At 38.4% G+C, this 13,941-nt stretch overlaps 1 protein-coding gene across 6 annotated transcripts in view; it reads left to right on the plus strand.

The window, feature by feature from the left end:
• KIF15 (kinesin family member 15) overlaps nucleotides 1–13,941 on the plus strand; it is a 78,416-nt gene that overhangs the window by 36,470 nt on the left and 28,005 nt on the right. For all 6 annotated transcript variants that reach the window (XM_054245544.2, XM_002807575.7, XM_054245545.2 and 3 more), the window contains 8 exons: nucleotides 278–455; nucleotides 2,488–2,629; nucleotides 3,297–3,438; nucleotides 6,800–6,997; nucleotides 8,076–8,183; nucleotides 8,929–9,034; nucleotides 10,702–10,867; nucleotides 13,645–13,795. In XM_054245544.2, coding sequence (XP_054101519.1) covers nucleotides 278–455; nucleotides 2,488–2,629; nucleotides 3,297–3,438; nucleotides 6,800–6,997; nucleotides 8,076–8,183; nucleotides 8,929–9,034; nucleotides 10,702–10,867; nucleotides 13,645–13,795 — 1,191 coding nt within the window. The remainder of the gene's footprint in view (nucleotides 1–277; nucleotides 456–2,487; nucleotides 2,630–3,296; nucleotides 3,439–6,799; nucleotides 6,998–8,075; nucleotides 8,184–8,928; nucleotides 9,035–10,701; nucleotides 10,868–13,644; nucleotides 13,796–13,941) is intronic.

Here is a 13,941-nt window from a genome sequence, read left to right on the forward strand (position 1 = left end):
TCCTTTGCATGAAAAGCCTTCCATAATGTATACCCTTGTGCTTACCTCCTTAGGTGGGTGAACATTTCAAGGGTCTAGACGCCAAATGAGAATAGCAGAGTTACAAGACACGCATATTTTCAAACTCATCACAAATGCCAAGTTGCTTTCCACAGTGGTTGCAGAAGGGCACCACTAGCAGTGCATGTGCATACCTAGTTTTCTAATGGCTTTTTAGAGGAACTAATTCACTTAGGAAATGTAAATATATAATGCATGTTATTCTTCTGTGTCACAGATAGAGCACCATCCCAGAGTTGCCAAGTATGCTATGGAAAATCATTCCCTCAGGGAAGAGAACAGAAGACTGAAATTATTAGAGCCTGTGAAAAGAGCCCAAGAAATGGATGTCCAGACTATTGCAAAACTAGAAAAAGCTTTCTCTGAAATAAGTGGCATAGAGAAAAGTGACAAAAGTAAGAAATGATTGTTGTATATAAAGCCGTATAGGAATGGGCTGTTAAAGAGCATTTGTAGTACCTTGTGACTAGGGTCTTCATTTTAGCCTCCAGGCCTGCTGTGCTGATGTCTTATACACATATTCTTTTATTTTATAAAAAGGCATTTACTAAACTTTTTTTCCTCAAAAATCTCAGAGCATAAACTATGTAAGCTAATAGATATAACAAGAAAATACTCATTGTATTTCTGTTTTGTTGATAGAAATATCGATTCAGATAATACAAATTTTTATTAAATTTTCCTGTTTAAAGTATTTGAAATGAAAAGTGCTTAACTAATCAAACATGAAAAAACATAGAGTTTATCAATCCAGTTAGGTCCGTGCAATATAAGAGATGTAGAGAGGTCAGACTCATAATCCATCCAGTACAGCGTTTGGGTCCTGATGTTGTGGTACCAGTGTACTCACTCTGTTTTTACATGTTACTTTCATGAGTTTCACATACTATGTGAAAAGTGGTTTAGTTAGTACTAAATCTGCCTTATAGGCTTGACAGCTGTTGGTGTTAGTGCCCTGGGATTTAGTAACAAAGCCTGTGTTTGCCCAGTATTAGAGTTAATATTTCCATGGTATTTTATCATAGACTTGGCATTTGTTTCATTTTAGGTTGAAATTGAGAAAGTTCTAATCTTTTTTTTTTCTACATTCATAAAGAAGACTATCTCTTTGCTTTTTAAAATTTCATTTTTTTTAAACCGTCCATTCTGTTATGACTGAATAGAATAAGATTCAGAGTAACTGGGTTGGGGAAAGACTAAGATGTTAGATGCAGAATTACTATCAGGTTTTCTGTTTTTTTTTGAGCCATAGGTTTTCTGTTGTTTTTTGAGAAGGAGGTTTTCTGTTGTTTTTTCTCACTTTGTTGCCTAGGCTATAGTGCAATCTCTGCTCACTGCAACCTCTACCTCCTACGTTCAAGCGATTCTTTTGCGTCAGCCTCCCTCCTGGAATTACAGGCATACACCACCGTGCCGAGCCAATTTTTATATTTTTGGTAGAGATAGAGTTTTGCCATATTGGCTAGGCTGGTCTTGAACTTCTGGCCTCAAATGATCCACTGGCCTTGGCCTCCCAAAGTGCTGGGATTACAGGTGTGAGCCACCATGCCTCCCTTAGGTTTTCTGTTTTATTTAAACTACTTTTCCCTACAATGCCCTTTATTTTGTTGACCATTTTGTTTTGGGCCCTGTGGTACCTTGACTTACTCCTTTTAGAAGATACTAATGTCTGGATCTCATCAGTTTCTAAACATTTATCATTCTGTAAACAACTTTTACATGAGATTTCCCCACACTGCAACTCAGTGGACTCTCTTCAACATAGTCTTCTAAGCATTTTCTGAAAATTAATATTTTCTACCTGACACATGATACTGGGTTCTTACAACCTGCTGCCCTTGCTATATGTTACTTTTCTAAATAATTTCTTGGCTGTTAACATTAGCTGCTACTTATTCCTGCAAGATTCAATGGCTGCTGTTTCTCCAGCTAGTATTAAATGTGCCATACTTTTGTCATTGTTTGTTCATCCTCATAATGGAAAAGGTGTTGTCTTAACTATGCTTCTCCATCCTGTGGCTTCTGCTTCTTAAACATGACTTCTAATCCCCTTTGGCACACTGTGTCACATCCTGTGCCTTCTGCTTAGTTATAAGCTTTTATATTTTAGGGCTCACCTTCCAACCCACTTCTCATTTTTCCTCCTTGTGGCCCAAATTTTCCTCCTGTGACAGAGAACTTAGAAAATGTGTCCTGTTATTTTTCTTTTTCAAACACTGAAGTTGTAAAGATAGGGATGGTGGCATGCATCTGCAGTCCCAACTGCTTGGGAGGCTAAAGCAGGAAGATCACTTCAGACCAGAATTTGGGGCTTTACTACACTATGATCATGCTTGCGAATAGCCACTGCACTCTAGCCTGGGCAACATAGTGAGGCCCTGTCTTGGAAAAAAAAAAAAAAGACTTAGATTATTTTCTTATTAACAGATCAGCAAGGATTTTCTCCTAAAGCTCAGAAAGAGCCATGTTCATTTGCAAACACTGAGAAGTTAAAAGCACAACTCCTGCAAATTCAGACAGAGCTGAATAATTCAAAGCAAGAATATGAAGAATTCAAAGAACTTACTAGGTAAAGTCTAAATACACAAGCATGCACGCTGGTTTTCTTTTAGTGTTCACTTGTTGTAGTGTTAATATTGATCAGTTGGGCATTTTACTTTAAATATTAAACTCTCATAGTAGCAACTACTTGGTCATGAAGAAAAAGAGCATGCTTCTAGCTCTTTACTAATATATTTAATGCACTAGGTGTTTTAAGCAGATTTTTCCTGTTGAGATGTCTGTTGAACTTACATAGTAAATTATTTAAATTTAAATTTGTTAATCAGAGTTGGTAAGATTTTTAAGAAGTTTAGGTTTGTTAATATTCCTACTTGATTTTCATTATGTAAAAGCAAAAATAAATCACATTCATATTATAACTAAGATAAATCTTACCCTAAAATATAGATAAATGTTTGGTTCAGAAATGACATATCACATATGGTATCATCATGGACTATCTGGACTTTTGAATTTGAGCTCTACCATTTACTAGTTGAATCCCTTAAACAATCATCAGTCTCTGAGCTGTAGTTTACCGAACTGGAGAATGAAGGGAATAATCTGAGAGAATAGAGAATATTTCTGATTTAGAGATAACTATAAAGTTATGCAAGAGCATAAACTGTAAAGTACTCTATAAATGTTTGACATTACTTATTACATGAAATACTTGGTTTTACAATATCTCTTAGGAAAAGGCAGCTAGAATTGGAATCAGAGCTTCAGTCTTTGCAAAAAGCGAACCTTAATCTTGAGAACCTTTTGGAAGCAACAAAAGCCTGCAAGCGGCAAGAAGTTTCTCAGCTGAATAAAATTCATGCTGAAACACTTAAGGTAGGTCACATGAACAATACTTCCACCTTAAATCAGTGCTATGTCATTTTATTAATAATGGAGAGAGTCTGCATGGTCTATCTCCAGACACAGATGACATCCCTTGCAGGTAGTTAACACCAGTGTCACACTGGTCCTTGGGTTCTGAGGTATTCCCCCAGTGGTAGGGTAGGGTAGGAAAGGGTTCAGCATTTGGAATCAAATTCGAATGTACTGCTAACTTTAGGTAGAGTTTCCTAACGTCTGAGCCTTATCTTTGCTTTCTCTAAATTGGGGATAAAGGTAATCTACTTGCAGACTTTTAGAGCACTAAATGAAATAGATAAGCTGCCTGGTACCTGGCAGATATCAATACAATGGCAGCTGTTGCTACAGTGTAACACGTCCTCAAAGCTTTCAGTAGAATAGAAAGTCTATAAGGCAAAGGCGGCTAAGGGATCACAGATGCTACTGGAAATAACAGGAGAGGTTTTTCCCCTAAATAGCCACAGCCCTCATAAAAGAAAAAAAAAAAGGATGAACATCTGAGAATGAGGAGAGAGAAGGGAAATATGCAAGGAAAACAAAAGGTTGAGGAGGGGATGCTGATGCTGATGATTTCAGCTGTTGTATCAAATTCTCTGAAGGTTAAAAAAAATTACCTTAGCTGGGTATGGTGGCACAGGCCTGTAGTCCCAGCTTCTTGGGAGGCTGAGGCAAGAGGATTGCTTGAGCCCAGGAATTCAAGTCCAGCTTGAATGCAAGTTCTTTTCAATAAAAGAAAGAGAGAAGACAGAAAACCTTTCCTTATATGTCTTAAAATATAAATAAATGTTTATTTATAATGATTGTTTTTAGTAGTGGTGCTTTTTGTGTCACTTAATGGAAGACTAAGTAATTGTATTAATTTGAATAGGTAATTTACGTGACTGAAATAATACTATAGCCTCTTAGCACAATAGAATTACGGAGTTTGTTAACACCATGGCATTCTAGTTCCTACATCTTTCTTTTATAACTGAGCAAACAGGACTCAGAGGATTAGAAGGTTTGCCAAGAGTGTCAGCAATTCAGAGTCTTTGTTGTTGTTTTAGTTGTACAAGTACTATATGAATACAATCTCTTTGTTTAAAAGAAATATACATATTTCAAGTTATGGTTAAAAATTCCTTTTCAGCATCACTGCCAATCTGGATCTAATCTAGTCCTTTATTCCCCCATCCCTGGAGATAATATTTTTTCTTAGCATTTTTATACTATAAATATATAGAGACTGAGAAAACACAGAAAATTGTTTCCTAGATTGTTTATTGTTTTGCCTTTTTTTTTTTAAGTCATTCTTCACGTTATTCTACAATATGCTTTTCTTAACTCAGGGATATGCCTTGAATCTTCCCATGTTAACTGGTACCTTGGGCCTCATTTGGATATGAAGCTTAAATTATAGAGCTTGAAGCACCATGAGGGAGGGATATGGTGCTCATTTTAACCCTAGGTTTCTATGGCTTAGGTGGACAGTTTCCAGTGCAAGCATTCTCTGGGGGTGGATTCCATTATAGGAGAAGTGGTCATTTTAGGATGTCTTAGCGTTGGTGTGAGTCAAGCTGAAGCTCCCTCACAGTGTCTGTACCCTGTGCCTTCCCAGCATGGACGCACTCCTTTCCCAGCACTGTCCACAGGAACTGGCATTGTCAGGCTTGTTAATGTTTGACCATCTGATGGGTAAAAAAATAGGGTCTTGCTGTTAAGGTTTTAATTCTCATTTCTCTGGTTTCAAATATCTTTTCATATGTTCATGTCCATTTGTATATCCTTTTCCCTGAAAAAAAAAAAAAAAAGGCCCATTTTACTATTGGTTATTTATATTTTTCTTTATATTCCTCCATCGTGTTGCTTTCTTTCATCTTTACATGTGATACTTTGTTATATAGAAGTTTTCTATTTTTTATGCTCCAAGAATGTTAAGAAAAAACGTTTTATATTTTTAATGTAGGCAGGTTTATTGACCTTTTATCTTTATGAGTTTTTTGCATTTAATTTTGCTTTTACATTGAGGTGTTTGTGTATCTGCTATTTTTCTTTCAAATGGTATGAGAAAGGGATTTAATTTAAAAAAATACAGCTAGGCTCAATGGCTCACACCTGTAATCTCAGCACTTTGGGAAGCAGAACAGGGAGGATTGCTTGAGTCCAAGAGTTCAAGACCAGCCTGGGCAACCATAGTAAGACCCTACCTATGCCAAAAAATTTTTTTTAGCCAGGTTTGCTGGCGTGCACCTTTGGTCTCACTATTCCTGATACTTGAAATTTCCATACAAAAATTGTTGTATTTCTGGGCTGGGCATGGTAGCTCATGCCTGTAATCCTAGCACTTTGGGAGGCCAAAGTGAACGGGTCACTTGAGGCCAGGAGCTCGACACCAGCCTGGCCAACATGGCAAAACCCTATCTTAACTAAAAATACGCGGTGGTGTGTGCCTGTAGTTCTAGCTACTTGGGAGGCTGAGACATGAGAATCACTTGAACCCAGAAGATGGAGGTTATAGTGAGCCAAGATCATGACACTGCACTCCAGCCTGGGTGATAGAGCAAGATTCTGTCTCAGAAATAATAATAATAATTTTATTTCTGGACTTTGTATTTCTTCCCAGTGTTCTATTTGAATGTACATAAGCTAATAATATACTGTTTTAATATAATTTACTGTAGTAATGTAATGTGCTATTTTAATTACCATACTCCCATACCCTTATATATTTTTATATCAGATGGGGAAGTCTCCCTAATTCGTCCTTTTATTTTTTATTTTTGAGATACAGGGTCTCAATCTATTTCCCAGGCTGGAGTGCAATGGGGTGATAATAGCTCACTGCAACCTAGAATACCTGGGCTCAGGGGATCCTCCTGCCTCAGCTTCCCAAGTAGCTGGGACTACAGACCTGGGACAACACGCCCAGCTAATTAAAACAGTTTTTTTTGGTAGAGACAGGATCTTACCATGTTGCCCAGGCTGCTCTTGGACTTCCAGCCTCAAGTGAGCCTCCTCTTCTCAGCCTCCCAGAGTGTTGGGATTATAGCCATGAACCACCATTCCTAGCTTGTTCTTTTTGTCTTGTTTCTTCTTGTACATTTATTCTTCGTACAAAATTAAATATCAGCTTATTAGGTTTCCTTTTTAAAACCTGTATTAGAATTTTGCTTGGGACTGAACTGAATTGATACATTTATTACCACTTGGGCATTTTTATGCTGTGTCTCAAGGATATTTTTTCCTTTCTTTTCATGAATAGTATTTCAATTTTATCCTCTCTAGTCACAAAATTATTAAATATGCCCTTTTAAAATATGTGCTAATGTTTTCCATAATCATTTTTTTGCTGCAGATTATAACTACACCAACCAAGGCCTACCAGCTTCGTTGCCGACCAGTACCAAAATTAAGCCCTGAAACAGGAAACTTCGGCTCTCCATACACTCAGAATTCTAGCATATTAGATAATGATATATTAAATGAGCCAGTTCCACCTGAGATGAATGAACAAGCTTTTGAGGCCATTTCTGAAGAGCTTAGAATAGTGCAGGTAATGTTTTGTTGTAGAAAAAATTAATAACTAGACATCCATTTAAATAAATTTTCTTTGTTATTTTAATTCACCATAATTTGCAGTATTCAAAAGTGCTTAGTATTAAAATCATATCTTTTTAAGTGTGGGTTTAGAAACATTCTTAGCTTGGAAATCAGCCTACACTTGCTTTTTGTCTCTGCTTTGCAATCTTTAGCAAGTCATTCTTCAGTCTCCATGGGCTTTGGTTCCCTAGTTCCAGAACTGGTTTATATAGCACAGTGTTGTATCTGCTAACGAAAGTTAAAAGAGGCCGGGCACAGTGCTTCAGGCCTGTAGTCCCAGCTTTTGGGAGGCCAAGGTGGATGGATCATTTGAGGTCAGGAGTCTGAGACCAGCCTGACCATCATGGTCAAACTCTCTCTCTACTTAAAAAAAAAAAATTAGCTGGGTGTGGTGGCGTATGCCTATAATCCTAGCTACTTAGGAAGCTGAGGCAGGAGAATTCCTTGAACCCAGGAGGCAGAGGTTGCAATGAGCTGAGATCACACCACTGCACTCCACCTGGGTAACAAGAGACAATCTGTGTCTCAAAAAAAAAAGAAAGTTAAAAGGATCTTATTAAATCAAATTTTAGGCAACTTTTAGTGTATTTGAAATAATGTGAAATTTGATTATTCCAGAATTTTTATGATTTGGTAATTTTTAAAAAAAGATTTTCTACTGTTCAGTAAAGCTTGGAGTGAGCCAGACCACCCCAAATCCCAGTAGTTTGTCCTTTCCAGGCCACGGGAGCCTTTCTGGTGAGGTAACCCCATGAAGCCCTGAGGAGCCTCTTAGAAGTCTCAAAAAGTATCTACTTAAATGGACCACAGATGTAAATCTGAAACATTAGAAATCATTTCGTATTATAACCTTTTGATATTGTTTTCTGGCTCCAAACAGGCCTTCCATACCTTTGTTCATAGGAGGTTTTGAATTTGTTGTTTTTTGTTTGTTTGTTTTTTGTTTTTGTCTCTTTAATGCAGAAAAAATGGGGGAATGTTTGAGAATTCCATTAAAAGAAATTTTGGTGACTGAAGTTTGTGTGTTGCAGGAACAAATGAGTGCTCTTCAAGCCAAACTGGATGAAGGAGAGCATAAAAACCTAAAGCTTCAGCAGCATGTTGACAAACTGGAACATCATTCTACCCAAATGCAGGAGGTGAGACCAAGAGCATACATCTGAAAATGTATGAAGTACCCTCAAATGTTTGCTTGAGGAAACATCCTTGAGTATGTATGAGACATACTCAGAGTATCACAGAAAGAAAATGTCACACAGCCTTAGTCAAGGCTTATTTGAGTTGTATTCTCTGCCGTGTTACTTAGCATGCTGCTCTGATAATGAGACAGGCATGCATAGTCTGCATCTGGCTGACTTAGTCAATAATGCAAATGGATCTCTTGCTGTGTGTTTAGAAGAAAACAAGATGGACTGTCCGTGGCCTTGCAGTTGTCAATCATCTTTACTGTTGTTGATGGGGACAGCCAGTTTTCTTCTGGTCAGAGACCTTAAAACTAAACTTGTAAAAACAGAAACAGGTTAATGACGCCAGGCATGGTGGCTCACGCTTGTAATCCCAGCACTTTAGGAGGCTAAGTGGGTAGACCATCTGAAGTCAGGAGTTCGAAACCAGCCTGGTCAACATGGCGAAACCCAGTCTCTACTAGAAATACAAAAATTAGGTGGGTATAGTGGCACACTCCCGTAATCTCAGCTATTCAGGAGGCTGAGGTGGGAGAATCGCTTGAACCCCCTGCAGTGAGCCAAGATCGCAGGCACTTGCTCTTTTGAGCAAGACTCTGTCTCAAAAAAAGAAAGAAAGAAAGAAACAGGTTATTGATTTGGAGTGCATCTTAGCATGCTAATAGTCCTTTTCCCGTAAATTTATCTTTTTTCCCCATAGCTTTTCTCATCAGAAAGAACTGATTGGACCAGACAGCAGCAAGAGCTTCTCTCACAGTTGAATGTCCTCGAAAAGCAGCTTCAAGATACTCAAACTAAAAATGACTGTAAGTTATTCAGTTAGGAGCTTTGTGACTTGAAGGAATATTGTAACTCAGTATCTTTTTATTCTTATTAATAAATGCTCTTCCTGTTTTTGGTTGGTTGCTTTGTTTGTTGTTTTATAACCAGACTGGAGTTTGCATGCAGTGGTAAATAATAGTAATATATCATAAAAGGTAAATTTCTCCATCATTGCCCACAAACAAATGATACAAATGTTTGCTCAAAGTTTGTTTGTTTGTTTGTTTTTGAGACAGTCTCACTTTGTCACCCAGGCTGGTGTTCAGTGGCGTGATCTCTGCTCACTGCAACCTCCACCTCCCGAGTTCAAGGGATTCCCCATCTCAGCCTCCTGAGTAGCTGGGATTACAGAAGTGCGTTTCCACGCCCTGCTAATTGTTTCGGGGGAAGAAAGGGATTTGTTTGTTTTGAGGCAGAGAGTCTTACTGTGTCACCCAGGCATTGGTGTGATCTTGGCTCACTGCAACCTCCGCCTCCCCGGGTTCAAGCGATTCTCCTGTCTCAGCCTCCCAGGTAGCTGGAATTACAGGCATGCGTCACTGAGCCTGGCTAATTTTTTTGTAATTTTAGTAGAGATGTGGTTTTGCCATGTTGGCTAGGCTGGTCACAAACTCCTGACCTCAGGCGATCCTCCTGCCTTGGCCTCCCAAAGTGCTGGGATTATTGAGCCACCATGCCCAGCCTGCTTAACATTTTAAATAAGCTGTTTTGAAAATGAAGTGTCTTGAATTCGTGAATGTTTTAATATTAACAAAGCATAGGTTATATATTTGTAGATGTGGGAATATCATTTGAGTCCCAGTTTTTTCACTTTATTTTTCCCTTCATCAGAGTATTTGCAGTGCTTGGTAATAAAGCTAAAACAAAAAGAGATAGCCATTCTATTTTCTTGAATTTAAAAGTTAACTAATTCTATTTGCAGTTGTAGTTGTCCTAGAAGACCTGAAGTATTTAACCCATGTTGCAAAGTTTAGGCACATTTTCAAGGGATTTTCAATAACTAAGATTAGATCACCTAAAATATGTTAAAGCTTTTGATTTTTGTTTTTTTCTTAAGAGTTTTGTTTGTTTGTTTGAGACAGGGTCTCACCCAGGCTGGAATACAGTGGCGTGATCTCGTCTCACTGGAGCCTCTACCTCCCAGGCTCAAGCAGTCCTCCCACCTTAGCCTCCTGAGTAGCTGGGATCACAGGCGCTCACCACCATACCCAGCTAATTTTTGTATTTTTGGTAGAGACAGGGTTTTGTCATGTTGCTCAGGCTGGTCTCAGAGTCCTGACCTCAAGCATTCTGCCTGCATCAGCCTCCGAAAATACTGGGATTACAAGCATGAGCCACTGTGCCCACCCTCATAATAAGAATTTTGAAGCACATTTTACAGGAGAAATGTAGAAAAGTCAAGAAACTTACAAGTTAGGGACAGATGTTAACTCTTTTTCCGTAGAAGTTTACCAAAAACCATGTGCAAGGGAGAAGAAAAAAAACAGAAATATCAGTGCTCTTAGGTACCGTACCCTCCACTTAATTGTTCAACATTTTTCCTTAAAATAGTTTCTTTTACTTGTTTTTACTAATTGTGGGAATAGTACCTATCAAATGTATTTGCCTGCTTTAGGAAACCTGTTGAGGATATGTTTTATTTGTTTTTTAGTTTTGAAAAGTGAGGTACATGACCTGCGAGTAGTCCTTCATTCCGCTGACAAGGAGCTTTCTTCAGTGAAATTGGAATATAGTGCATTCAAAAAGAGTCAGGAGAAAGAACTCAACGAACTTTCTGAAAGACACATCCATGCACAGCTTCAATTAGATAATGCCAGGTAGAGTTGTTCTCTTATGGTTTCAAATTGCTTGACTGGCTGTAATCTAGGACTGTTTGAAGTTGCAAGTTTTATAAACCAAACTCAAAGCAGCTAAACAAAAATGATAATTCACTGGCTCCAATATTGGGAAGGCCCAGAGGTGATTTTGGTTTCAGGAACAAACTAGACTGAGTCTCAAACAATATTGTCAGTGTTTTATCTCTCTCATCTCTGCTTCCTTATATGTGTTGCTCTTATTCCCTCCTATTTTTGAGATCTTTCTTTTATGTAACAAGGAACAGATTGCCTCAGACAGCTCCATATTTTGGCTCCCAGCATAAAGACCCCTGTAAAGAAATCCTCTCTCCCAACAGCCATGTATTAATCCCAGAGAAAATCTGAATTGGTTTTGCTTGAGTCATCTGCTCACCTTTGGACTAGTCACTTACCCAGGTTTGAGATGGCACTGGCCCAACATAGAGTAATGTGCCTGCTCTGGAGGGAAAGGTATGCTATTACTAGAAAGGACAGTGTAAGGTGGACCACAACAATAGTTGTCACTGCTGTGCACACTTACTCTACAAAAGCTGGCTGCTTAGTCAAGTGCTGGTAATCTTGAAACAAATGTAATCTCAGATGTAAATAGCTTATTGTTTGTTATTTGCTGTTTCTTTTTTCTTCTTGCTAATTTCAACCTTTTGTATAACCTAACACTTTTTGATAATGTCTCCTGTGTCTATGGCCATAATTTAATAGTAGACATGAATATTATACTGTGAATGTGATATGAATGTAACTGTTCACTGTGGAAAAGCTGCTAATAGGCAGCCTTGAATTTAATTTTTGTAGGTGTTACAGAGATTAAAATCTGTAGCTGTTGAGTGTTTTTTTGGATATACAACCAGAAATTGAAAGAGAAGAAGAAAACTTGAGATCTGTAGGCCAAATCTACCTATACATAAATTTTTCCTGGGCCTGCCCAGTGGTTAAAGAAAGATAAATGAACACAGCATTTTAAAAATTGAGTGTTTTCTTATAAAAATCTGTATTTCAGCATCCTCTAGTGGAATCATACAATTTGGTAACGCTAGGCCCACATCCCTGCGTGGCAACCATCAGTCGCGGCATAACTCTCTCCTTTCCTTTTAGAGAGGGAATGTGCTGTCTGGATCAGCACAGCCTCCACCACCCTGTCCCGTTTCCCCAACACAAAGGCCACTTATCTAGCCGTCTGATTGGTTTGTAATCCAATGCTATTTGAAGTGCAAGTGGAATAACCCAACTCAAATTTGTTAAACAAAATAGGTAATTTATTGATAACTTATCACAGGTGCACTGTTGTCTTCTTTTACACTTAGCATTTGCTTTGACTTCTGAATCACTGGAGGTAATCATCTTGGCTCCACCTCAAACTAATTTTATGTGATTTTTTTTTGGAATCACTAATCTCATGGGATCTTAATTTCCTAGTGTATATATCAGAGTTGAACTATATCAAAAAACGTTAAGAATCCACTATATTTTGCTGCGTATTTAAATTATATTTTCGTCATTAAATACTTCCTAGTTTTTTTGTTTTTTTGAGACAGGGTCTCACTTTGTCACCCAGGCTAGAGTACAGTGGCATAAACATGGCTTACTGCACCCTCAACCTCCTGGGCTTAAGCTATCCTCCCACCTCAGCTCCCACATAGCTGGGACTAGAGGCACATGCCACAGACACCTGGCTAATTTTTATATATTTTTTTGAAGACAAGAGTTTCACCACGTTGCCCAGGCTGTTCTCAAACTTCTGAGCTCAAGTGATCCGCCCACCTCAGTTTCCCAAAGTGCTGGAATTACAGGCATCAGCCACTGTGCCCAGCCTCTTCCAGCTTTTTAAATACACTGAACACAATTTAACTTTCTCAGTGTCCCCAGTTTAAGTACATCACTTACTTAGCTGCTTGTATTCCATGTGGCCTTCTAAGGTGGTTAAGCCACCACTGAATGAAATAGTACAACACCGCTATGTGTTTCTTGGATTATTTTGCCTACTTTATATATCTATATATTGTTTATACTATAAATACATAAATATGTTTTCCTTTGCTACCATCTATTGCCCATGTATCTATCTTTAGCAACTGATTTATACCACTTTATGATTTGCTGCTTCTGTGCATAAGCTAGGATGTCTGTTTTGGATGATCCAGAGGTCAGATTGATTGTGTGGTGGTTCTTGGCTGAGCCCTGGATTTTTGGAGGTGCCACAGCTTATGCAGGAGGGCAATAAGAGGATGAAAACCAAAAAAAGCAGTAGATAGTTATCTACAAAGACATTTTCTCTCTTGCTCAGATCAAAGTCACATTGCTGTCTTAACCTTCCTAGAAATGAGAGGGTGTATGAATAGTTGGAGTTGAGCTACCAGTAAAACTTGGAAATTAATGACCAGTGCCTCGCTTACATGAGGAGTAGGTCTAGAAACCCCTAAATGAGTCTAATCACTATAAATTGCTAATCAATTAAGCATGTCTGGTTGAAGCCACAGGAGAGAGAATAAGGAAGTGATGGTTGCAGGCTAGTGCTCCCACTTGTCTTTTCCATTCCTACCAAACGACTCCGTGGTCCAGTGTCTGTCACATGTTTGTGAATCATGGACATTTCACCCAAGTCCATAAGGAGCCTTATATCACTCGAGGTTTATGTGAGTTGGGAATGGGCTGTAGATGTGATAAATTGAACTGTAGATACCTGATTGATATAAATACGTTAAATGTTTACTTACCATTTTTTAAATGTTTTCCTAATAAAGATTAGAAAATGAAAAGCTGCTTGAGAGCAAAGCCTGCCTACAGGATTCCTATGACAACTTAGAAGAAGTAATGAAGTTTGAAATTGACCAACTTTTGAAAAACCTCCAAAACTGCAAAAAAGAAAATGAATCTCTGAAATCCGATCTGAATGTAAGTTAAGAAGGGAATCAGCCGGGCGTGGTGGCTCACGCCTGTAATCCAAGCACTTTGGTGGCCAGGGTGGGCGGATCACCTGAGGTCGAGAGTTCAAGATCAGCCTGACCAACATGGTGAAACCTGGTCTTAAAAAAAAAAAA

Source organism: Callithrix jacchus, chromosome 15, assembly GCF_049354715.1.
Source record: "Callithrix jacchus isolate 240 chromosome 15, calJac240_pri, whole genome shotgun sequence".
NCBI lineage: Eukaryota > Metazoa > Chordata > Mammalia > Primates > Cebidae > Callithrix > Callithrix jacchus.